Source organism: Diplotaxodon limnothrissa, linkage group LG6, assembly GCF_057381915.1.
Source record: "Diplotaxodon limnothrissa isolate DT_005_m linkage group LG6, D_limnothrissa_male_GT1.1, whole genome shotgun sequence".
In the NCBI taxonomy this organism is placed as follows: domain Eukaryota; kingdom Metazoa; phylum Chordata; class Actinopteri; order Cichliformes; family Cichlidae; genus Diplotaxodon; species Diplotaxodon limnothrissa.
The window spans coordinates 5,459,967-5,485,089 of NC_140601.1; the positions used below are offsets into that span (position 1 = coordinate 5,459,967).

Genomic DNA, 25,123 nt, shown 5'->3' on the forward strand with positions numbered 1-25,123 from the left:
TGTTTTAATGCTTTGTATCTTGTTCTATTTAATCTCAAAAAGCCCCTAAAACAGTCAGTGATCACTGTCGGCCTCTCTCGGATTTTCTTACCGCTATTCATTTTAAAGCTCAGTTTTTAAAACCTTACCATGTAACTACAGCCCAGCTCACTTAATTTTTAGTTTTTCATCAGTATTTGAATGACTAACCTCGTATTGTGAATCGATTATCTCAGTTGTTCTGACTGAAGTTTGGTCCGTTTACAGCAGCGTGCCATGCGATTCCATTTGTCCCTGACCACCGAGAATCCTCACGTTAACTTTTATCGAGGGGAAAAAAGTGTTCATCCTCCAGCTTCACTGTGTTTAGTATGCTAACATAGCTGTGTCGCTAGCGATCACGTAGCATATCATTATATACCAGCTAGCCCAACTTCAATAACTCTACAAACATCACTGCTGTTTAGTTTCTGTCTTCATTTATGTTGGAAGTGATAGCAGAGCTGTACGCCTTCATTTGTTTCCAAAATCCCTCAGTCAGCACATGCTATATGTATTTAGATGGAAGCTAGCGAGCTAACTCCCTGCTAACTTCTAACTCAGTTAAATGTCATAAAATCTGTTTTCATGGATGCCTGGATGTTAAACTTAATTGTTACACCTGGTAGAGCAGGTAGAGCACACTGATCATTCTATTACAGATGAAAGAATTTAGACAGTTTTTCAACTTTCAGTGATGCCGCAGTGTTCGTTTGACTTATAGATATGCAACGGAGTTAGGGCCCAGACACGGCTAATGATGTCAGACTTAAAGACCGGATTGTGTCATGGATTGTTGATTACCTGACGGGAAGATCACAATATGTGGGTCTTCAACATTGTGTGTCTGACAAGGGGATCAGCAAAACAGGGGCACCACAAGGGACAAGCCTCTTTCCTGTTCACCCTCTACACCACGCACTTCAGCCACTGCACAGAGACCCATGGGTCCCATGTGTGCGACTAATAAAGGTTTATCTTATTTTATCTCTTTTATCTTATGAGTGACGGTGATGAAACAGAGTACCAGGCTGTTGTTGACTCATTTGTCACGCAGTGCGAGCAGAATCATCTGCAGCTCAACGTGGCAAAGACCAAAGAACTGATTGTGGACTTTAGGAGGACCAGGAAATGTGTTACCCCTGTTTCGATCCAGGAGGTCCATGTAGACATTGGGGAGGACTATAAATACCTCGGAGTACACAATGATAATAAACTGAATTGGGTTAAAAACACTCCCCCCATCCCCGTAGGTCTGGTATTCTTCATGAGCTCCTGGTTCTCTCTAGCCTGGGGTTGTCTACAGCTAAGCAGCTTCTGGTTTTTCATTTTATTTTTTAATTTACTGGGAGTCACTTTCTGACCTTTCAGGTCATGCCGACGTCCCTCTCCATGCAGATATAATGACCTCAATATGGCCCAGTCTTATGCTGACCTGCCTCAATTCTTTTCTGTTTTTTCTTTTCCAAACACACAATCATCTCCCACATTTTTGAGGCTCGTGTGGGTCATCAATCTTGTCCCATAAGGAATTTCCACCCGTTGATCTGTAGATAACCTATCATGTCTGCAGGCATTTCAGGGAAACTCACGCTCTGTAGTTGTTATTTCTTAGACTCACAGGCCTCCCTAATGGCTCGCTATTGCTCTGGACTCAGCATCCGATAAACTCTTGTGGGAATAAACCCCATTTCTTAGCTGGCGTCAGCCTTTATGTGGGTTTGGAGGATTTTGCTTTTATCTCTAAAGGTTTCACCCTCACGGCTATAGGAGAAGGGGACGCTGATGAAGTGCTTGTGGAAACTGTTTTACTATTTGCCAAAAATAAACGTATTGGCTAGGTATGGTGTTAAGAAAAGAAATGCAGAACAACACATGGTGATGGATTTTGTGAAAAAGATGGAAATAGCTGTGGTGAATATGTACTGTGAACATGATCGACTACAAACTCTCTCTACTTTTAAATCGTGTCTAAAACCCATCTGTTCAGAATTGCATACTCATCACTTTTAGTCTATTTTTCCTTGTTTAGCATTTATACTTACTTACATTATTTTTTTTAAATTTTTGTGTTTACTGTATGTTTTTATTTTGTTGTACTAATGTAAGGTGACCTTGAGGATCTTTAAAGGCCCCTATAAATAAAATGTATTATTATTATTATTATTATTATTTAAGAAGAGGGAGGATCATAGAGTGGCATATAAGAGTGTAGGTAAGTGTGCACAAGTGGACTTCACCTTACACAGATGGTGGGATCTTAAAGACATAGGAAGCTGCAAGGTGCCATCAGTGGAGAAGGTAAATTGTTTTCTTATATTGTGCAATGATGTTTGTATTACGTTTTCATATATGTTCAGGTAGGTAGGTTAATAGATGAAAAGTGGCACTTCCAGTTGATTTTAAACCAAAACTGTGAGCATGACCTGCTCTGAACCAGGCTTTGTACACAACAAAAGTTACCATGACACTGAAAATTCTGACTTAAAGCACAGCATAGCTTGCTAACTTTCTTTGCTTAATTTTGTTTTTTAGTCTAAAGCCAAAAAACAACAACCAAAACAGCAGCAACCAAAAAACAACTGTTATCTAACAAAGTCTCTCTCCCAAACCGTGAAATCCATGAGCAATTGTGTTAACATTAGGGATGTAAATTTTTATGGTAAACAGACTCTGGGGCAAAATGTTGTCTTGAACTGATACGACAGGCTAAATGGTAAAGTTTTTAACACACACAAGCCTGAATCTAAAATCTGGGGCAAAACGAAGGAAGAAACTGAGATAGATGCGACTGTTTTTTTTTTTATCCATCTTGGATTTGCTCTTAAATTCAATTGCCAACCAATTCCCATGGCCACTCTAATGCTGATTCTGTCAGAGTTCTTTGTTAAAAGGGGGTTTTAATTCTCCTCTGTTACCAAGGGCTTGCTCAAAAGAGAATTATTGGAATTTTCTCTCTTATATTCTAAGGGCTTGTGAACTCGGATAATCACAGGTTATCTATCATTAAATCAATTATAGGGCTGTTTCCAATTAGGTAATTAACAGAATAACTCATATTTTGTGTTATTACCAGTCTAAATTATTAGGGCCACCGAATAAAAACTGACATTAAGTCACATAGGAGTACTCAGTAAAGAGGATGATTGGCTATTAAGACAAGAGTAGGAGAAAAGGATAACGTACAGACAAACATAACAAAAAGTAAAAGGGCAAACAACGAAGTCAGAGAGAAGGAAAAGGAGAGGGCAAGGACAGAAAGGAAAGTTTGGAAGAGGAGTGGAGAAAAAATGGGAGCCAAAGAAAATGAAGAGAGAAGGAAGGGGGATGAAGGAGGCAAACGAGCTGTTGAGAAATAAGTAAACGAAGGAAAAGAGTACCACAGCCATACATAGTTTTGATCTTTTACTTTGAAGTTTTAAAAAAAGACTTTATTATTGTCTCAGTGTTAGTATTGTTTGTTAGGAAAAATTGCTGCATTCACATCATACTCTGAACACACACTGGCTCATATCACAATGCAATGCGAGACTCAATGGCAACTTTTGTATTTATGTTGTTCACAGTCAAAACAGTTCATGTATGTGAACAATGACTAAACAATGCTTTATTAATTATAAAGTAAATATCACTTAATTTTTAGTTTTTCATTTCAGAACAAGCATCTTTTTAAATTTTAAACAAAAAGTTTGCTCGTTTATAAACAAAATGTTTGCTGGTCACTGGTGTCGTAAACTTTCTGTACATAAAGATAAATTGCTACACTATAGTGTTATCATAATATAGATATATTATGTTTTGTAGAAAAATAACTACTATAATAATAATGATTTTTTTTTATTTTTAATGTATTAATTCATTCAGTAACTACCACCTCTTTTAATTTACCATGTGTATCTGCCAATTTACCACCACTAGAGTGATCAGTTAGCCTAACGAATGACAACACTGCAACTATATTAAAAGTAGAAATGTATACTTATATCTGAAATGGTAAAAAAAAATTATATGGACAACCCAAGATCTGCACAAGTGTTTGTGAAACAAAACACTATGCATCTGGAAAATTTGCCTGCATATTCTCTATGTTAGGTAACATCTACAGTATGACACAAGGCACAAATTCAGTTGTACAATGATTTGCAGATGACTAGATCTGGGTGCAGAAAAGTACAAATGCAAGTAGTTGTGCATTAACTATTTAATATACTTACTACTTATTTCCCTTCACAAGTTTTTCTTTACATTGGTAAATACAGACAAAATGACTGCACAAGTTTAACTCCAACTCTACGTTATTTTTGCCGCTGAGGTTGCTTTGCACCAGTTTGATATGAATACAGCTGTAAATTGAATTTAAATGGATGTTTGAAAAGATGATTTAACACCAATTAGTTGAATGTCTATGACACAAACATTGTCTATGGCTGTAAGGTAAGGACACTTTTAGCCATCAATCATCACTCTCCTACCCGTGTTAGATCTTGACGCTCTCAATGCCGTAAACGTTGTAGCCTTCTTTATAGGTGGCGTAGTTTGGCTGGTGGCTGGGGGACAGCAGGTTGTAGTTGGGGGGATGTTGAGGAGAAGGCAGAGTGTGTGTGTAGTTTCCTGTGTGCTGCGGTGATGACAAGGTGTTGGCTGCCACCTTCATAACAAAAATAAAGTCATGGTTATTGCTGCAGTGATTTTTCTAAGAAAAATTAGTATAACTGTTATTATTGTTACTTTAAGTTACAAAGTGACAATAGTAGTTTGAGCTATAAGACCAATAATAATTGAAATATGGCAGAAGTCAAAAGAAAGAAAATAGTCTCCGTGTCCATCCATGCAAAGAATGTGGTAAAATAATAAAAAAAAAAACATGACAGCCATTTAGAACTCTATCTATCTATCTATCTATCTATCTCTCTCTCTCTCTCTCTCTCTCTCTCTCTCTCTCTCTCTCTGGACTGGTCTACTGGGTATGTTCCTGGTGGCCAATGCACTTTTGGGCCGGTGGGTCAATTGAAGGGCTGCTGCACACTAGCTGTACAACAGCTCATACATTCATACAACTTTCATTACTTACACTTCATCATACCTTCGATGTGCACCTTGAAGAAGAGTTTAGTGTGGAAAAAGTAGTGAAAAGGTGGAGCTGTAAAGCTAAATAGAAAAAGAAACTAAAAGTAGATGCAGTAAAATATGTCCAGTTAACCAACACGTTAGCTGTCGGGCCTGCTGCTGCACCGTCAACAGCAGTACCAGCAACAACTAGTAACAAGCCCTGGTTCACAGGAGGCTGCTGTTGGTAGCACCAGCTGTGGAGAAGAGTAGGAGGTGGGACAGCAGTCTCAACAACTAAGTGAGGAAGAGATGGAGTAAGGTGAAATTAACATAATTAGGAAAGGAAAGATTCAAGGATATAGGTAAAATGAATGGCTACTTTGACCATAAACCACTCCTAATAGCTAAAGTGTGGCTTTTAATTGTAACATGTTGCACTGCAGTGCAACTAAGATGTCCTAACAAAAGTACAACTGTACCAATAACAATTAATATCTATAATCAACATAATATGTGTATACATGACATATTTATTTAATTTATTTTTGAGTGATCATGGTGGGCTTCCTGCCAGGGCCAAATTTTTGTCCCAGTCCAGCCCTGTCCACAGCCCAAGGGCCAGAGTTACTAACCTTTGCACCAGTGCAAAGTGTGTTTTGGTGTAAAAATTAAAAGTAAGTATTTAAAGTTTTAAAAAAAAAAAGTATTTACTAAGACAAAATTTTGTGTAAGAAGTGGGACCTGATATTTTTGTGACTCACCCTCTTGCATATGCATTTCTGTGAGTTCCTTTCTCACGGTGTGAAACATGGTGCCAACTACTAACTAATGTTTGCAACATGCAAAGTACTGCTAATTGCGGCAATATTTAACACTGAAAAAAAGCATGTTATTGTATTATCTTATGGGACTTATGGGAAACTTATTATTATTGCTTATAATATTTGTCTTTTGCTATTGCAGCAATTATTGCTGAGTGGTTAATAATTAATTTTCTGTTCTTTTTGAGTTACCTGGCTGCTGTTAGTTTTTCTGTATTATGTTTAGTTATTGTCCCCTCTGCTGTCTCTCATTTGGGCAGGTCAGTTTGTTGAGTTATGATATTTAGTTAAGTATTATTTTTTTGAGCAGAATTCTGTTTAGTTGACCTCTCTTATAGGCTCAATTAGTTCTTAAAATAGCTTATTCTGTGACTGTATATTTTTGAAATGGGGCTATAATAAAACTCATATTTTGAAGAATACACCTGTTCCTGTATGTTCTTGACTGCTTGGTCTCTAATACTCCACTTTAACGGCTCTCAGCCAACGACCCTGCGTCAGTGTGGAGGGGCCTGCAGGAAATCACCAGCTACAGACGCCCCCCACCCACTATTGAAGCAAACAAAGACCTGGCCAACGAGTTAAACACTTTTTATTGCAGGTTTGAGACGGACAGACTCCCACGCCCCACCCTCCCCTCCCCAGGGACATTGCTTCAGACATTGACCCCCAACACACCTTCCACCTCTCCGCCCTTCACCCTCCCCCTCCCCAATCCAGTCTCAACGACCACCCCCACCCTCCCCAATCCAGACCTAACGAACACCACCACCCTCCCCAATCAAGACTCAACGACCACCCCCATCCTCCCCAATCCAGACTCAACGACCACCACCACCCTCTCCAATCCAGACTCAACGACCTCCACCACACCTCTCACCCCCCTTTCCTCCTCCCTGAAACTCAGAATACACACTGAGGATGTGAGCCGACTATTCCAGAAACAGAAGCCCAGGAAAGCCCCCGGACCAGACGGCGTCTCACCCTCCTGCCTCAAAACCTGTGCTGAACAGCTGGCTCCCATCTTTACTCGCATCTTCAACAGATCCCTGGAGCTGTGTGAAGTTCCCTCCTGTTTCAAACGCTCCACCATCATCCCTGTTCCCAAGAAACCCACCATCACAGGACTGAATGACTACAGACCTGTCGCCTTGACGTCTGTGGTCATGAAATCCTTCGAACGACTGGTGTTAGCCCATCTGAAAGACATTACAGGCCACCAGCTGGACCCTCTGCAGTTTGCCTACCGGGCAAACAGGTCGGTGGATGATGCAGTGAACATGGGGCTGCATTACATCCTGCAACACCTTGACCGCCCGGGAACTTATGCCAGGGTCCTATTTGTGGACTTTAGTTCGGCTTTTAACACCATTGTGCCTGAACTTCTTTCCTCCAAACTCTCCCAGCTCAGCGTGTCACCAGCTACCTGTCAGTGGATCACCAGCTTCCTGACAGACAGAAAGCAACAAGTGAGGCTGGGGGAGATCACCTCTGAAACCCGGTCCCTCAGTATTGGTGCCCCTCAAGGATGTGTCCTCTCACCACTACTGTTCTCCCTCTACACTAACGACTGCACTTCCAAGAACTCGGCTGTCAAACTCCTAAAGTTTGCAGATGACACCACTGTCATTGGCCTCATTCAAGATGGTGATGAGTCTGCATACCGGCAGGAAGTTGAGCGGCTGGTACACTGGTGTAGTCAGCACAATCTGGAGCTGAACACTCTTAAAACTGTAGAGATGACAGTGGACTTCAGGAGACATCCCTCAACTCTGCTCCCCCTCACCATATCAGGCAGCCCTGTGTCAACTGTGAAGACCTTCAAGTTCCTGGGTACAACCATCTCCCAGGACCTGAAGTGGGAGACCAACATCAACTCCATCCTCAAAAAGACCCAGCAGAGGATGTACTTCCTGAGACAACTGGGGAAGTACAGTCTTCCACAGGAGCTGCTGATCCAGTTCTACACTGCGGTCATTGAGTCTGTCCTGTGCTCCTCCATCACAGTCTGGTATGGAGCAGCCACTAAACAGGACAGGAGCAGACTGCAGCAGACTGTACGGGCAGCAGAAAGGATCATCGGCACCCCCCTGCCCTCCATCCAGGATCTGTACCTCTCAAGAACCAGGAAACGGGCAGGGAAAATCATCACAGACCCCTCACACCCTGGACACAGACTTTTTGATCTGCTGCCCTCTGGCAGACGGTACAGAAGCCTGCAGACCAGGACCACCCGACACAGGAACAGTTTCTTTCCCCTCGCCATCTCCCTTCTTAACAGTTGACCTGTCACACTGCTCCCACTGCCAGACTGCAGCTGCACCTTATGTACATTTTGTAGTATTCATTCCACCTCATTCATTTCTGTATTTTATGTATATAAGTTTAGATTCGTTATTTATAGTTGGTTTACACAGCTTTGTGTATGTATGTGTAATGTGTATATATAGACACGTGTGTGTGTGTGTGTGTGTGTGTGTGTGTGTGTGTGTGTGTGTGAGATTTACATTGCTGTGCTTGAGAGCCACCATCTACCGGAACCAAATTCCCTGTATGTGTCTGCACATATACTTGGCCAATAAACACGATTCTGATTCTGATTGTGTCAGTTTATTAGGAATGTCAGACAAAAATGTGATTAAAACATATAGATTACCAAGCACAGGAACCAATCTTCTTTCAGCTCTTCAGCTTTTGGCGTTGAGTTCATTTCAATGTACTATAGCTTCTGTGGCAGGGATTTTATTAGCTTTGTTCCAGGTGGTGACGTTACTAATGAAAAGAGTGTAGAGGTCCAGCGCATTCCCAACTAGCGAGGATGCCCTTCAGCAAGTAAAACAGGAGTTTCAAACTAACCAAATACATGTATTGTTAATCCCTGAAACTGACCATGTGTTCCATAATAGGAAGTACACATTCTCAATTATTGTGCAAGTATTTTGCTAATCTATAAACATTATAATAAGTGTGATATCCAGGGGTGTATCCAGGGTCTGTTTATGATGCCTCTGATTTCCAGGGGAGCAGACTTTTTCAAAAACTGTAGGACGGAGAGTATAGAGAAGATTGGCTTTTAGGAGTATCTTTTTTATTTTCCAATGATCAGGATTTCATTATGATGATCATCTTAGTTCAAGGTGTTCATGGAAATTACCCCTTACACTCATGGATTATGACACAGGTTCAAAGCCTGACCACATCACCAGAGCAGCGCTACAACCATGGCCACATCTGTACCCGAAGCACGTCAGTTACCGAAGCCTGTTTCCATTATAATGACTCTGTTTGTCAGACTAACACCGTAGGCCTACATTTAACGTACACATGTGTGGCAATTGTTTAAAGGGTCATTGTGCTGGCTGTTTTACCATTTGACACTCAAAAGTGTTCCCAATGCCATATTCCGAAATCAATTCATTAAAATAAACTAACATCCAAATGACATCCTGACAAACTTGACTTTACTTGTAGAACTGTGATTATGTACAAATGTAGGTATAATATGCTTACATTTGCATCATGTAAAGTGTATGGTATACATGACCTATATGTCTGGTTTCTCTCTGGTCTCCAGGACACTTCCTTATCAGTCCATCCAATCCTTGTCATCCATGATGAGTGAAGCTTAAACTCAGTGTTCCAGTTATATTTCCAAGTACGCCAAGTATTTTTGCTAAACCAGATACTGCTGCAGTCATGCTCTTATGTCTGGGTCACAATGCTTTTGCATTTCCTTACGTCCTATACACTTCCTGATATGAGCTGGAGTTGACTCACCAAGTTTGGCAAGCTCTCTTGTAATGCCGATGTCTGCTTTGTCAGGCTTTGAGTATTTTCACGGCAATATCAGTGGGGTGGGTGGGTTTGTTGATTTTAAATATTTACACCGTAGCTGCGTCCATTCAGTAGACCTGGTAAAAAGTCACCTCTGCTGAAATGTGCACAGCAGTTGAAATTTTCCCTATTCAAGTCTAAAGCCCAAGTTCAAGAGTCACATTGTGTTTTTTTGCCCTGTCTCCCTCCCCTTATTCTCAACAAGTTTCATTTCAAGTCAATACAATTTTATTTATATAGAGCCAAATCACAACAACAGTTGCCGCAAGGTACTTTGTCTTCTAATATAAAAAAATTAATGCAAGGAAAACAGAGAAAATCCCTACAATTATGTGTCCCCCTACGGGCAAACACTTTGGGGACAGTGGGAAAGAATAACTCCCTTTTAACAGGAAGAAACTTCCAGAAACCTGCAGAACCAGGCTCGGGGAGGGGGAGCCATTTGCCGTGATCGGTTGGGGCCAGGCCAGGAATAAAGTCTATTAGATAGATAAGATGGAAGCCACCTCATACGCTTAATACCTACAGCATGCTGTAATCTGTAATAAAATATGGTTAACAGGATCAAACATCGCACTGACTGAGATGAGTCAACAGTCAGAGCCCACAAGATCATTTCATTAATGCTTTGCTTTGCTGTGATAAGCTCTGAAACCTGACTGAAACTCTTTAAACCACTGCTCTGCAAATCAGTAAGCTGTTTTACAACTACTCCTTCAAGAAATTTAGAGATAAAAAGAAATTTGGTGTATTGTTATAGCTAAGACAGTTTGGTTAAGTGATGGTTTTTCAAGTAACAGTTTAACTACTGCCCCCCCTTAAAAGCCTGTGGTATGTAGCCCATTAATAGAGTCAGACAGATTGTAATAAGACTGAAGCATTAATTACTTCCATTCCATTCTTAGAGCTGTCTTATAGAAATGGGGTCTAATAGACACAGGTTTGTATGAAGTACTTAAGTTAGAGAAAAGAATCTAAATGGATATCAGTAGTAGTAGAAGTGACAGTGCATAATGTGTCTGTGAAGGTTCTCAGACATCCAGGTCATCGTAGTCTACGGAGCTTGGAAAAAAAACGTCTGGACTTTTTAAAGTTTCCTTGAAAACGTTTCACCTCTGATCTGAGAAGCTTCTTCAGTTCTAAGCACAATTGTTAGAGAGTCCCATTTCTGGTCATCCCTAGTTGGAGTCTGGTCTTCTTTTTGTGCATCTTTGCTGACTTGCTGAAAGACCAATTGGGATTACCACATGTTTTAAGAGCCTGGGCCATTTGACCTCAAATGGCCCAGGCTGGCCATGATAGGACTGGGCTAGGTTTCACACCTTGGCTCCTGTGACTCAGTAGAGGATCAATAGGGGGTCCATGACCCTTTTGGGGACACTCTCATAGGGACTCTCCACCAATTTTTCTTTAACCTGATAGCTCTTAGCACCTGTTATTGTGATTGTATTGTTCTGTGAGTCATGCTATTTTTCAATCTTTAAAACAAATAAAAAGATTTGAAATTTGAACACTTAAAACACTGGGAAGCCTTTTTTACTATTAATTTAAAATTCATTAATTTTTAGTACTAATTAGTATCAGATAGTGGAATCCACTGGTATACTGTTATCACTTTCACGATTCATTAACCGTAAGACCTTTCTGTTTGTGGAGGATTAATTCCATCATGTTTCACATCATGTTTTTAGTGAGAATCCTCAATAAACTTTATTTCAACATTGTTAATATATAATCTTATATTATTGTTTAAGATTGAAATTCAAATTCAGCTTGTACTTCTAAAGATCATATACCTTCATTTTTTTGGCTTCTGCACGACTCTTGTAGCAAAACTCGACCAGTGCCACCATCATGGCTAATCCCAGACCTCCAACCAGGATGTAGAAGACTCCTGCTACATTACTAAGAGAGAGTGCGCTGGTCTTCTCCTAGTATGCACACACACACACACACACACACACACACACACACACACACACACACACACACACACACACACACACACACACACACACACAAGGAAGAAAAATCATCAGAAACCCCAGAGAAAGTTCTAGCGGCATGCTCTTATATTAATAGCTAACTTTATTTACTGGGAAGGTCTACTCAAAAGTAGACTCAAACTGAACCTAAATCAGTCAAGCTAAATATATTATAAATGACCTAGATTAAAACTTTACATGTAGAACACTGTCTTCAACCTTAATCATTCTGTATCTCTGCATATAAGAAACATTTCAAGCCTTTTTTGTTTTATTTTCAATGATTATGGCCTCAAGTTAATGAAAATCAAAAAGTCAGGATCTCAGATTATTAGAATATTTCAAAGTGATTATTGCAACCTTGGTGTCAAAAAGGTCAGGAACTGGGACAAGCTTCAAAATGATAACAGAAATAAATTTTATCTGTCACCCCCTCCTTTGATTTTTTTACGTTACCATGTTGGAGAGGTTTGTATGCCCTAGTGATCCTGGAAGCTATGTTTCTAGGGCCGATGGCACCTCGTAGGATCCTGGGTGAGAGGCTAGACTAAGAGCAATTCAGAACAGTCTTATGATGATTGAAAAACCAAGGGCCCAAGTTACCTTTCTTGAGCTCCACAGTGGAGCGAGGGCAAGAGCCTGAGAACAAAGAGCCTGCAATGTATGGTATGTATGGTAATGGCTGGGGTGTTGGGAAAGTAGAGGCCCTGATGTTCTGAAATTTAGCTTTCAAATTTGGCTACAGGGACATGGAATCTGACCTCTTTAAAGGGGAAGGACCTTGAGCTTGTCCATGAAGTTGAGAGAGACATGAGGTTGAGTTGGACTCACCTAATCACATAACTTGTACATCTTAGGTTCTAAAACCAGCTATATGTATTGAACACTTGGATGAAGAGAGGAGCTGAACCTGTAACTGTTTAGTATCTGGTAGTCAGTTGGATCACGTAGCGGGGGAAGAAGCCAGACACATCAGCTGCACAATAAAATACACTGAGTGAGCTGGCTACAACCCAGATCTGTGAGATCTTCAACTCCCACAGCAGCATTCCAAGGCAGGCTGGGTACAGTGTTTGAATGGACAGTATTATTCATCTAAGGCTAAAGCAGCTGTCGGGAACTATTGTCATAAGGTAATTGGTGGATGAGGGGAACAACTTGCACATCACTTGGGCCCTGCACCCAGAGAGACCACAACCAATCTGTTCACTCTGTGTTCCTCAAGGCTCTTGCCATTTTGGCCCAGAGTTGGTTGATATGCCTCTTTAACACTGTGAAGGTCTGGGGTGGTACCTCTGGATTGGCAAACTAGAGTGATGGTTCCTCTTTTTAAGAAAAGGGACTGGTAGTTGTGGTAAAACCTCAAGGGGTATCAACTTCTCAGCTTTCTGGTTGTGGAACATCAGAGCAGTTCTCCTCTTGTGGAAATTGCAGCAGACCTGGGAATTTGCCCAATTAAACAGAATACATGCAGAAGTGTGGTCCATGGCTCAGCTGCAGGGGAGGGGTGGAGCAGTGAGCTCAAGGGGCAGTGACAGGGAGGTTGGTGGCACAGGTGTGTTTTATTTTAGTTATTGAGCTCTTTCTCTCTTCCTGTGTGATTTAGTGAAGCCGGAGCAGAGAGTGGAGAGGTGTGTCAGAGTGCAGCTGTAAAGCTGCGCCCATGGGTGCCGAGCCAGAATAACAACAAAGAAATTGTCAGCAGTGTGTGTCACAGCAATAAAAAGGGAAAATAAAAATAATAAACAGTGTGTCCACTTTTGGTCCATTTTCACACTGGTGCCAAAAACCCTGTTGCCATGTCGGACCCGCAAGCCATGCCACCTGTGCAGCCACTGCAGATTCCAGGCCTGCCGGATGACGGAGGAGGAGCAACCGTTTGCCTGGGCCTGGAACCTGCATGATGCGTCGGCGAGGTGGCTACAGCCCGGGAAGTCCAGAAGGGGAGGCCCACATGCTAGGGAAAGTTGTGCAGGAGCAGTCCATGGAAAAGGGCTGTCTGCAGACACATAGCGGTGGGTGCATTGCCACCAGTCCGCGAGTGTGGGGGTGGTGGTCCTTTTTGCTGGCAGCCAGAGCGGAGGGGCCAGACAGCCAACAGGGACACAGGCCCCTGTGACAGCGCTGAGGCGATGGGTTCCAGCAACTGCTCCAGTGGAGGGCCCCCTACACTGCACCCCAGTAACCTCTTTCTCTCCATTCTGCCTTCCCAGGGCCCGGAAGGGGCTGGCGCTGCACCCTAGCCATGGAGGGCGGGACATTGTTTATTGTTAGAAGACAGGCTATATCGAGTGAGTCGTGACACTCGCACGGAGGAGACACACACCCAGTTGTTGGTACCACAAAGCCGCCGAGAAATGATTTTCCAGGCAGCTCACTATAACCCTAAGACAGGGCATATGGGATTTGACAAGACTCTGGAGCAAATTATGACCCAATTTTATGGGCCAGGTATCCGAGAGGATGTGCACCGCTGGTGCGCATCTTGTCCGGAATACCAACTCATTAACCAGCCAGCCATACCAAAAGTGACTTTGCGAACCCCTACCATTGTTGGAGGTCCCATTTGAAAGTATTGGCATGGACCTCATCGGGCCATTTCACCGGAGTGCAAGTGGCTATCACTTTGTATTGGTTCTAGTTGATTATGCAATGCCAGAAACACCCAGAAACAGTGTCGTTGCAAACCATCACTGCAAAGAGTGTGGTGCAGGCACTGTTTCAGGTCATCTCCCGAGTCCGTATTCCGAAAGAAATACTGACTGACCAAGGCATGTGGTTCATGTCTTGCACACTGAAGAAACTGTACAAATCATGGGGCATTAAATCTATTCAGAAAAGCATCTACCACCCTCAGACTGATGGGCTGGTGGAGTGGCTGAATAAGACTTTAAAGTCCATGATTCTGAAGTTCATACATGAGGATGAACACAATTGGGATCACTGGTTAGACCCTCTGCTATTTGCAGTGCGGGAGGTGCCCCAGGCCACCATGGGATTTTCTCCCTTTGAACTACTGTTTGCCAGGAAGCCGTGTGGGGTGCTCAACCTAATTAATGAAAGCTGGGAGGAAGGTCCAGCAACGTCAGCAGCATCTGTATAACAGAGTGGCCAGGCAATTTTCACCAGGGAGACAAAGTGCTTGTATTACTACCTTCTTCTAGCTCTAAACTACTCACCAAGTGGTAAGGGCCCTTTGTGGTCACACAGCGAATGGGGAACGTTGACTATGAGGTCTCGCGGTTGGACAGAGAGGGGGCCACACAGATTTGTCATCTCAACCTCCTTAAAGCATGGAGAGAGACTGAAACTGCGTCTCTGGTGAGCCGGGTCAAGGAGAGAGATAAGTTGGGGCAGGAAGTACCAAATTGCACCATTCCCACCTCCCTCCATTGCAACGACCATCTCATACAGGCCCAGAGAGCTGATGTTGCCACATTGCACCAGTGCTTTGCAGACATGTTCTCCCCCCTGACCAGCTGTACGTCTCTCATCAAGCATCATTTTGAAACACAACCTGGCGTGACAGTGCATTCATGACCCTACAGGCTTCCTGAACATAAAAGACAAATTGTTCAGATGGAATTGGCTGAAATGCTAAAAATGGGAGTAATAGAAAAGCCAAACAGCACCTGGTGTAGCCTCATAGTTCTTGTAGTGAAGAAAGATGGGTCTATATGGTTCTGTGTTGACTATCAAAAGATGAATAAAGTGTCATGCTTTGATCCTTAACCCATCCCCTGGGTTGACGAGCCCCTGGACCAGTTGGGCACGGCCCGTTTTTTCATGACACTGAATTTAACCAAGGGCTACTCACAGTTTCTCTTATCTGCAGATAAGAGGCAAACTGGTTTTTGCCAGTTCGGTACACTTCTTTTTGGCTTGTTTGGGCCCCGGCCACATATCAGCACCTCATGGACTGGGTGCTGTGGCTGCACGCTGCAATGCTGCCGCCTACCTGGATGATGTTATCATCTACAGTGACACCTGGGCGGAGCATGTGCAGTGGGTGGCAGTGGTCCTGGAGTCCCTGAGGCAGGTGGGACTCATAGCCAACCCGAAGAAGTGTGCAGTTGGACAGAGGGAGGTACAGTATCTGGGGTACCACATGGGAGCCAGGCAGGTGCGTCCACAGGCGGAAAAGACAGCAGCTACTGCACCCTGCCTGCGCCCCAAGACAAAAAAAGAAGTGAGACGGTTCCTGGGGCTGACAGGTTACTATCACTGGTTTGTGCCCGGGTTTTTTGACCTGACCAGCCTCTTGACTAATCTCACCCGAAAGGGTGCTCAAGATCTGGTCCAGTGGACACGGCTGTGCTAGGCGTTTGTGCAGGTGAAAAAATATCTCTGTGGGGAGCCACTGCTCCACACTCCAAACTTTTCTATCCCTTTTCTTCTGCAGACTGATGCCTCAAACAGAGCGCTGGGGGCCGTTTTGTCCCAGCAGGCAAGGAGGGTCGACCGGCCCGTACCCTACATCAGCTGGAAGGAAAAGGAGTGCCTGATGGTTCAGCCGGATGGCTCCCCAGCCTCAGTTGGGCGGTGGTGGTGTGTGGCGGAGGTGTGGTCCATGGCTCAGCTGCAGGGGAGGGGTGGCACAGGTGTGTGGTGTTTTAGTCAATGAGCTCTCTTTTCCAGCTGGAAAGCTGCACGCATAGGTGCTGAGCCGGGAAAAACGACAAAGAAACTGTGTGTGTCACGGCAATAAAAAGGGAAAATAAAATGGCCTGTATTTGTATAGCGCTTTACTAGTCCCTAAGGACCCCAAAGCGCTTCACACATTCAGTCATCCACCCATTCACACACACATTCACACACTGGTGATGGCAAGCTACATTGTAGCCACAGCAACCCTGGGGTGCACTGACAGAGGCGAGGCTGCCACCGGGCCCTCTGACCACCACCAGTAGGCAACGGGTGAAGTGTCTTGCCCAAGGACACAACAATGTGTTTTGTGGACTTGAAAAGGCATTTGACAGTGTCCATCGGGATGTACCTCCAAGTCTGATGTCATGATTTTCATCTGGAAATAGATGGACTGCCCACTATGGGTTAGGAATGAGTTGCTGCGTGGAGGAGTATTTTGATGTCTTGCAAGTGAGGGAAGGGTGGAGTAGGAGATTAACAACAAACTGGTAGCGCCTCAGTGACAGATCTTTTCCTTGATACCTATAAATTTTGTTTCAAAGATAGTTCCTTCCTCAATGGGCAGAAAAGGTCTGTTAATACACTTTTTGGTTAGCATTATACATGTGAATATTGTTGAACTGTCTCTGTTCTTGACATTACCTAAAGCTGCAAGTAATCCATACTAACTACTGTGGAGTCTTACCGTGTATATTGAATGTGTGAACAGACAGTGTGTTTGACTGACCCACAGACATAAAACTAACCTTATTTGTGGAGTCCTTGAAGCCACATTCTCCTTTATCGTACCACCACTTGTTTTTCATCTTGTCTAGGGTCCCTTGCTCATTCAGTTTCAATACGGCAAGGTTTACTGGCACTCTTCAATGGGAATAACATAAATAACATCATTATCAATGTTATCTTATGTTATTAATGAGGCAGCGGTTCTCAAACTCTGGTCTAGCCACCAAGACAGGTCCCTCATGTGCTACTAATTATTCATCATTAAAACTTTCATTGCAGTATTTGAAAAGATTACTTTCAATGTAAAGATCGTCTAATGGCTTTCTTTATTTTGTATGAGACACCTTTTAGCAAGTTCACTGTCTGTTGATTGTCAAATATTAAATACTAAAAGTATTTAGACATGACCATGAACAGGAAGTCTGTAAAGACTCTGTGGAATAATCTTGTTTAATTTGGCAAAGCTGCTTAAAGAAAATCTTGTGTTGTCAGGGCCTCTCTGCTTGGCCCTGGAGACAGAGAATGAGATGTGCTCAGCGAAAAGGCTTTCTGCTTTTTCAGTAGCAGTACTCCTCCAGGGCAGAGCCATTGATAAATAGAGTTTGGGCAGTTGCACAAACTCTTTATCGACAGCTCTTCTCCTGCACTGTTGCTACCATCTGGTGTGAGGTCACCTGACCCTGATCTGTAAGTCCTCATCTGCCTGCAAGTGTGCTCTGAACCTGACCTCAACCAAACAGGGGCAACATATCAGCAAAAGAAGCATTACAGACTACAATGCTACATGTTCTGGTTCCTTATTGCATCTGCTAAATCTAGTAGTTCTAGCGTATTTGTTTTTCTTTGTTCTTCAATTTCTGTAGGGGGTTACAGCTAGCTACTAGTGTTTGATGTCACATGTGGCATTGTAACTCTGTTTCTTCTTTACACTTTTTACATTTAATAACCCAGTGTCACCTGTGTGTTGTGTGCTGTAGTGTATGTGTGTGTGTGTGTATTAACCTTGCTCTCCCCTCCTCCGCTGCCGCATTCTCCCTTGTCATACCACCACTTGTTTTTCAGTTTGTCCAGCAGCCCCTGCTCGTTCAACTTTAACACCGCCAGGTTCACCGCATTTCTACATGAACACAGTGGCTGTTAGCAGTTCAACTCTTGCCAGTGTCTGTCCTCCTGCTGATATGCATGTTAATAGGATGTAAATAATAATAATTACTGTAAACACAATAGAGATAAAAGGAAATCGATTTTCTCATAACAGTTATCTTGAAGTAATATTTATATAATATGGTGTTTTGGTGGCTACACTCATGGAAATCAGAATGTTGTGTGGTATGTCAAATTTATATTTGTCGTTATAAAACAGAGATACACAGAGATGGATTTTTGGTTCTCATACAGTTGTCAAAAGTTTACATTCATCACTGAGATGAATGCCATAGTAATTTGGGACTTTTATATATGTATATATCAAACTAAAACAGTTTTAGATACAGTACCTGAATCTCAAATATCTATAAAGATTACTTGAAAAGATAACACTGAATGTGTGCAAGGTTATTTGTTGGCTTCAATATGTTTTTGTAGTGTGGGGCTTAAAATCTACATCACTGCACTGTAAGGATTTAAAAGTACCAGTCTCTTGAGCCCCACTTTTGATACAAGTTGAGTAAGCAGTGCTTTGTCTTCCTGCCAGGTCCTCTTAAATCACATCTATTGACTTCAGAGGGTTAAGATAGTGTTTGTATAGTTTTGAGTCCGCATGTAAACCTTTGACCATGTGGATTATAAAAAATAAATTTTTTTACTTGTGCATCCAATTCTTGTTTTTTTAAGTAATTGAAGATATATGCCGTACAATTATTCCACCCTAAAAAAACCCCCCAGTTGTTCTTGCTCTGTAATTAAAGTAAGTAGAGTGCCCCTGATATCTCAGTATATTAGGTGTTAGCAGTGTGTTACGGAGGATGAAATAGACTGTCACTCAAACCTCCAGTGTAGAATTTAGCACTTTTTAAATAGCTTTTATTTTTAATAAACTGCTGCCAAATCCTGCCCATTTATACAACTGCAATCATTCATCAAATTTTTTCGATTTCTCTATCTACACCTATGTAAAAAGTGTGAATCTGAACATAACATTCACACTTGAGATAGCTTTCAGGGTGATTCTAGTAAATGGCAATGATTAGGTCATTTTTTAGATTTTTTGTAAAAGTTACAGCAATGAAAAATGATTGCATAATTAAACTCGGAGTAGCTGGAAAAGTGAAAGTGAGAGGTTTTGTAATTTGGTAAGACATATGTCAAGGGCTAGGTTAATGCCTTTGCAGATTACCAGTAATACTTTATGGGTATTATGGCCAGTGTTGGGAAGGTTACTTTTAAAATGTATTCCATTACAGAATACAGAATACATGCCCCAAAATGTATTCTGTAACGTATTCCGTTACGTTACTCAATGACAGTAACGTATTCTGAATACTTTGGATTACTTAATATATTGTGGCGAGTTCAGACAAGGAGGAGACGGAGGTATCGTTTGGTCTTGCTTCCCGTGAGCTAGCCAGGGAGCACAGCCGTTTATTACATTTGCAGAAGAACACACTGCCACTAGCTAACTGCTCAGCGCGGCAACCACAACACACATAGGGCGCCCTCTGACCCCGGAAGGACACACCGTCGCAGCGAGAGGGCGTCACCCGTCACCATGGCAACATACACAAAACATAACTGTACAAGCAGAACCCCGAACAGCCCTGACCCGCTACAATATTATCATGCTTTTTACAACAACGTGAATGTACTATTGCTGTGTGATTTATTACTATTACTGAAGGTCCGCGACTCCGAACTGTAGTAAAGGGACCTCTGACTAATGCTGGGCTCACACTGTGCGATTTTTGGCCCATTTTGAGCCGATTTTTGAGTCGTGCGATCGTTTTGGCGATCGGCCCGATTTTGGCCTTCATCGTGCGTCGTGCATCGTGTAGTATACGTGGGGTAACGAGAAGCGATTGACACCTCACGACCAGCTCCCGATCATCAATCGCTTGGTCGTGAGGGTGTCACCGCAGTTTGCCACACTGCGCACGCGCAAACACAAATGTCAGCGAAAAAGACGGCGTAGCACGGCAGTGCAGCGTGTGATCTGGACACAAGCGATGGAGGCACAACCTGTAGAACCATCCGAGCCCTTTCGATGTGGCCTCACAAAATTATCACGACCACAACAACCTTGAAAATAGTTGGATCGACACTGCTGCTCAATCACAGCTGCCTGACCAATGTTTTTCATTAGCAATTTAGCAAAGTTGATGGTGGTGGTGTGTCTGTGTGAGTGAAAGACGGAGAGGGAGAGCGAGCGACAGAATTTCTGTTATAACCTTCATTTTTATGGACGCACAGTGTGAGCACTCAGGTCGCATCAGAGCATCGGGCCGTATAGTGTGAGACCCTGCATCATGACCTATGAACTTCTAACCCCTGCGAGTCAATCGTACAGTTTGAGCAGGAGCTCAATCGCGCGACTGAAAAAATCGCACAGTGTAAGCCCAGCATAATACGGCGGGGTCCCTGTCGGCTGGTAGCCGAAAAATAGCTCTACTTTGTTGTGTGGGTCAACTTTTCTTGCGACAGACAGAGAGAGGCGTTGAAAGGCTGCTCCAACGGAACTTGTTGTTTTCGGAGGAAAACACGAACACAGTGTACAGTCGAGTCTTAATACCTTACTTACAACTGGGCTCGTCAGGCACTCTTCTTGGCTGCAGTGGTTATTATTATATTTACATGCTTCCAGCTCCCGTTTTTGCTCGATGACTGCTCGTACCTTTCCACTCCCCTTTTTCTCCCTCCTAGCGCTCACAGACACATAACGTGTATGGCAGTCCATTCTCCCTGCAGCACGGACTACACTGAACATGATGCTACATTCTTTAGAGCTATGCTTGTAGCATTCTGCCTGTTAGCTTAGCACAACAACAACAACAACAACGAAAAGGCGCTCTCTCACCCAGGAAACACACAGTCGCAGAGAGAGAGAGAGCGTCGCCCTGTAACCATGGCAACCGTAATGCTGCCGCCTGGAACAAAAGAACGTAGCTGTCAAACAAAACCCAAACAGTCCTGACCCGCGACAAAATGAAACAGGAAAGTACCCCAGTGTATTCCATTTATTTCAACAAAGTAACTGTATTCTGAATACCACCTTTTTAAATGGTAACTGTAACGGAATACAGTTACTCATATTTTGTATTCTAAATACGTAACGGCGGTACATGTATTCCGTTACTCCCCAACACTGATTATGGCATACCTTAGAATGATATGAAATATATTTAGAATGGTGAGTTGCTCAAATTCCAATTATAAATATCCATTATAAACCAGCATACCTTTATTATAATAAACTAGTACCTACTCTATAATAATGTTCCACATAACCAGACTAGGAGCTGATTGCACACACATTGTCAGTGTCATCTCATACTGATGCTTGGTCTTGAGTCCCTTTTAATCATATTTGCATTTAATGGTAGTGCCATTTTAAAATATTTTCTACCAACTGGAATTGTACAGGCTTGTTCAGTTTTGGTGGTTCTAAGCCTGTATGTATGCTATATTTCCATCCTGATACAAAAACAGTCCCATTTAAAAAAAAAAATATAGATCTTGGATTAGATTACCAGATCATTCAAGGCACTGGTTGCCACCAGCAGCACCGTTAATAAAGAGGGTACTGGTAGAAACTATGAAGCAACAGTCAAGGAGAGGAGGAAAGAATGTCTGAAGACAGCTGATAAAGTAGGAGTATGAAGTTGAGAATCTAAACTGTGACTATTGCGGTGAAGGGAGGAATGAGTCTGAAAGGATACAGAGAAGGAATTATTAATATATACATTTGTGCAAGTGATGAGGCAGAAGAGGATTAAAGCCAATAGCATAAGCAGCTATGGCTAACAGGAAGAAAAGGTCATCTGGTAATTCCGAGGTAGGTTGTTTGCACCCTGGCATTTCCAGTCAGCATATCAAAATGTCCTTTGGCAAGATACTGAACCAGTAAACACTAATTAAAATATATCTCAAATAATCAATGAACCTGCCAGGTCTATTATAAAGAACATTCCCTGATCTGTAATTTATCTTTTGTACTAATGGAAGTGACAGCGTCATTGGACAAGGTGTTAATGATTTAGGGCTTGAGCTACAATCCTATTGCATGTTACAGAAAAACCACCTTAAGGGAACCTAGAATTATTTTTAAGGGAAAAACAAGCTATTTCGCACAGTCTCACAGAAGCCAGTAGACCTGGGGAGGGAACTTAAAGGAGAATGCCTGGTGGCCGTGGCAACCCAAAGAGATAACCCACATAGCAGACAGGTTTGGCCTGGATCTGGTATCAAGCCAGCACTGCTGGCTGACTTCTGGCATGGTAAGTGGTATGTCATCCAGATATGGGCCAGGCCCGGCGTAGATGGCACTGTTTATGTGATGGCATGCCACATCTGTCCCAATTGTGGTTTGGTTTATGTGGCCCAGGCTCATAGAAAACAGGTCCGGCCCGGATCTGGCACTTCTGACTGACTAGTGTCATGGCAGGGTGTCTGTCAACCAGATGTGGGCAAGGTCTGGCAATGATGGCACTATTTATGTTCCTATTTTCCTGTTTTAGTTAGAAGACCCAAATGACATGTTACAATACTATACTGCTATGGTAGCCAATGTTTCAAATGCAGGTTTGACAGGTTTGTGAGTGTACACTTTAGCCAAAACCTAGTGAGGTTTACTCATGCTTATTACTGGGTGGTTGTAGCTCAGGAGGTAGAGCAGATCACCTACTAATCAAAGGGTTATTGGTTGAATCCCTGGCTTCTCCAGCCTGCATGTCAGGAGTATAAATGTAGTTAGGAATCACTCCGTTTAAAGAAAGTGTGTGATTGGGTGAATGTGGCATGTTGTATAGAGCACTTTGAGTAATCCATGAGAGTAGAAAAGTGCTATATAAGAATCAGTCCATTCACTGTCTGAGTTTTGTCATGTTACTTTTGCACTATTATGTTCCGGCACACGTTGTTATTACATGGCTTGATTAAGGTACACATCAGGCTGACATCTGGGGTGTGTGTGTCTGCAACTGGCCTTGTGCAGGCCCATGTGTGGGCCACCTCTGGCAAACCTGATCTGGGCCACCAAAGGGCCATCATTCTTTGCAGTATGTGGGCCATGTGTAAGCACATTGTGTGGGCCAGATCCGGGCCATACCAATTTTGCTATGTGGGAACGTTGGCCTGTTCTCTTGTGTGCTCGCTATCTGCACGAGGCATAATAGGGGTTTGGTGCAGCTGGTGTCAGGCGGTAGTCAGGGACTGAGGCAACAGGGAGGTCTCATCTGAGCTGTGCTGAATGATATTCAAAGTGCAAAGAAGTCTTGGAGTTATCCAACCAGGTGGGGCAGCTGCCAGTACCCCACCTGGTTGGGTACTTGGGTACATCCTAGATCGCTCAATGATTGATTTTGTAATTGTATCATCATATCTGCAACAATGGGCTCTGGACACGTGGGTGCAGTGGGGAACTGAACTGTCAATCAATTGCCACCTAGTGGTAGGTTGGATTAGGTGGCAGGGGAGGATGGTAGACATGCCTGGCATGACCAAACGTATAGTGAGCGTGGACTGGGAGCTTCTGGCAGAAGCCCTGGCCTGTGAGATCTTTAACCCCCAGAGCTTTGACAGCATTCCAATGAAGGCTGGGGACACTATGTTCTGCACTTCCACTGTTGTGCAGAGCTGTAGCTGCAATGTGGTTCGTGCCTATATAAAAAAAAACTTGACCTTGACCTTGTCATAGTGGCAATCCCCAAACTAGATGGTGGAAAGCGGTTGTGAAGGGAGCAATCTACCTGAAAAGCAGTGTTATTGGGCTTGGTTAGTTTGTGTGACTGAAAACAGCTGACAAGTATCAGCAGCCAAAATGCACTTGGGCTCAAACAAAATCTTGGGTGTGGGAAGAATTCATTGAGGCCATAGAATGAGACTGTCAGCCTTGAAGTGATTCTGGTTACGTCAGGCAACTTAGGAGGAGAAAGCCACACTCTACACATATTTACATAGTGTACAGTGCAGCTGGAGCACTGCTGACTTCACTGATGATATGGTTTGGTGCTGAAAGTAATACTTTGAGGATCTCCTAAATCCCACTGACATATAACTTCCATCGTGGAAGCAGAATATGGGAATGACCTATGACCAGTGTTTGTGTTTTCAATTTATACAATTCAGTTTTATTTATACAGGGCCAAATAACAACAACAGTCACCTCAAGGTGCTTTATATTGTAAAGTAGACATTACTTTACAATATAAATATAATGTAAATATAATTTGTTTTCCTAACCCTACCTACACTAACAGTCATGCTTGAAACTTGAAGCAAGACATAAGATCCATCAGACTTTATCCTCCAACTGTCGCCAAAGAGCGACAAACTTTCTTTTAACAGGAAGAAACCTCCAGCTGGCTGAGTCTGACTCTTGGACTTTCAAGTTCTGTTTATTTCTTAGTTTTTGCATTGTTTAGATTTTCACCTCTGCATCTATGCATAGTCTTGCCAAAGGACATTTGGCATGCAGACTGAAGCAGCCAGAGATTGAACCACAAAGCTTGCAACTAGTAGATGACCGGCTCTACCTCCTGAGCCACAGTTTCCCGGCCTGCCTGTTTTCCCATGTGCTATTCTGTATTGCAAGGTATATATTATGTTGTATTTTGGACTTTTTTTCTTGTAGTCCCCTTCTGTCATGATGTGGAGTGTGATAGTGAGGAATGAGGACTTCAAATGCAGGATGCAAAGACAGAGTTTTAAAACAAAGCAATCCATTTGAATATAGCTGGATAAACCCCCATAATACAAAGTAACACAGTACGACATGAAAAACAGTACAACATAATGGAACACAGGCAAACTAAGGTAATGAGTGAAGTGGAAACAAAAAAAAAACAAAAAACAAAAGAGAAATTAAAAGTCCAAAAACACAAACACAGGGTC

The 25,123-nt window shown here is 42.7% G+C and overlaps 1 protein-coding gene across 3 annotated transcripts in view; it reads right to left on the reverse strand.

Moving 5' to 3' along the window:
* Positions 1-25,123, reverse strand: part of LOC146629994 (glutamate receptor 2-like) — a 119,680-nt gene that overhangs the window by 12,581 nt on the left and 81,976 nt on the right. Inside the window, exons 17-19 of one of the 3 annotated variants that reach the window (XM_085355531.1) lie at positions 18,083-18,197; positions 11,519-11,653; positions 4,496-4,666 (exon numbers count right to left, since the gene is read on the reverse strand). In XM_085355531.1, coding sequence (XP_085211657.1) covers positions 4,496-4,666; positions 11,519-11,653; positions 18,083-18,197 — 421 coding nt within the window. Of the gene's footprint in view, positions 1-4,495; positions 4,667-11,518; positions 11,654-17,100; positions 17,216-18,082; positions 18,198-25,123 lie in introns of those variants that run through there. The other 2 variants (XM_085355533.1, XM_085355532.1) reach the window with 2 other exon arrangements.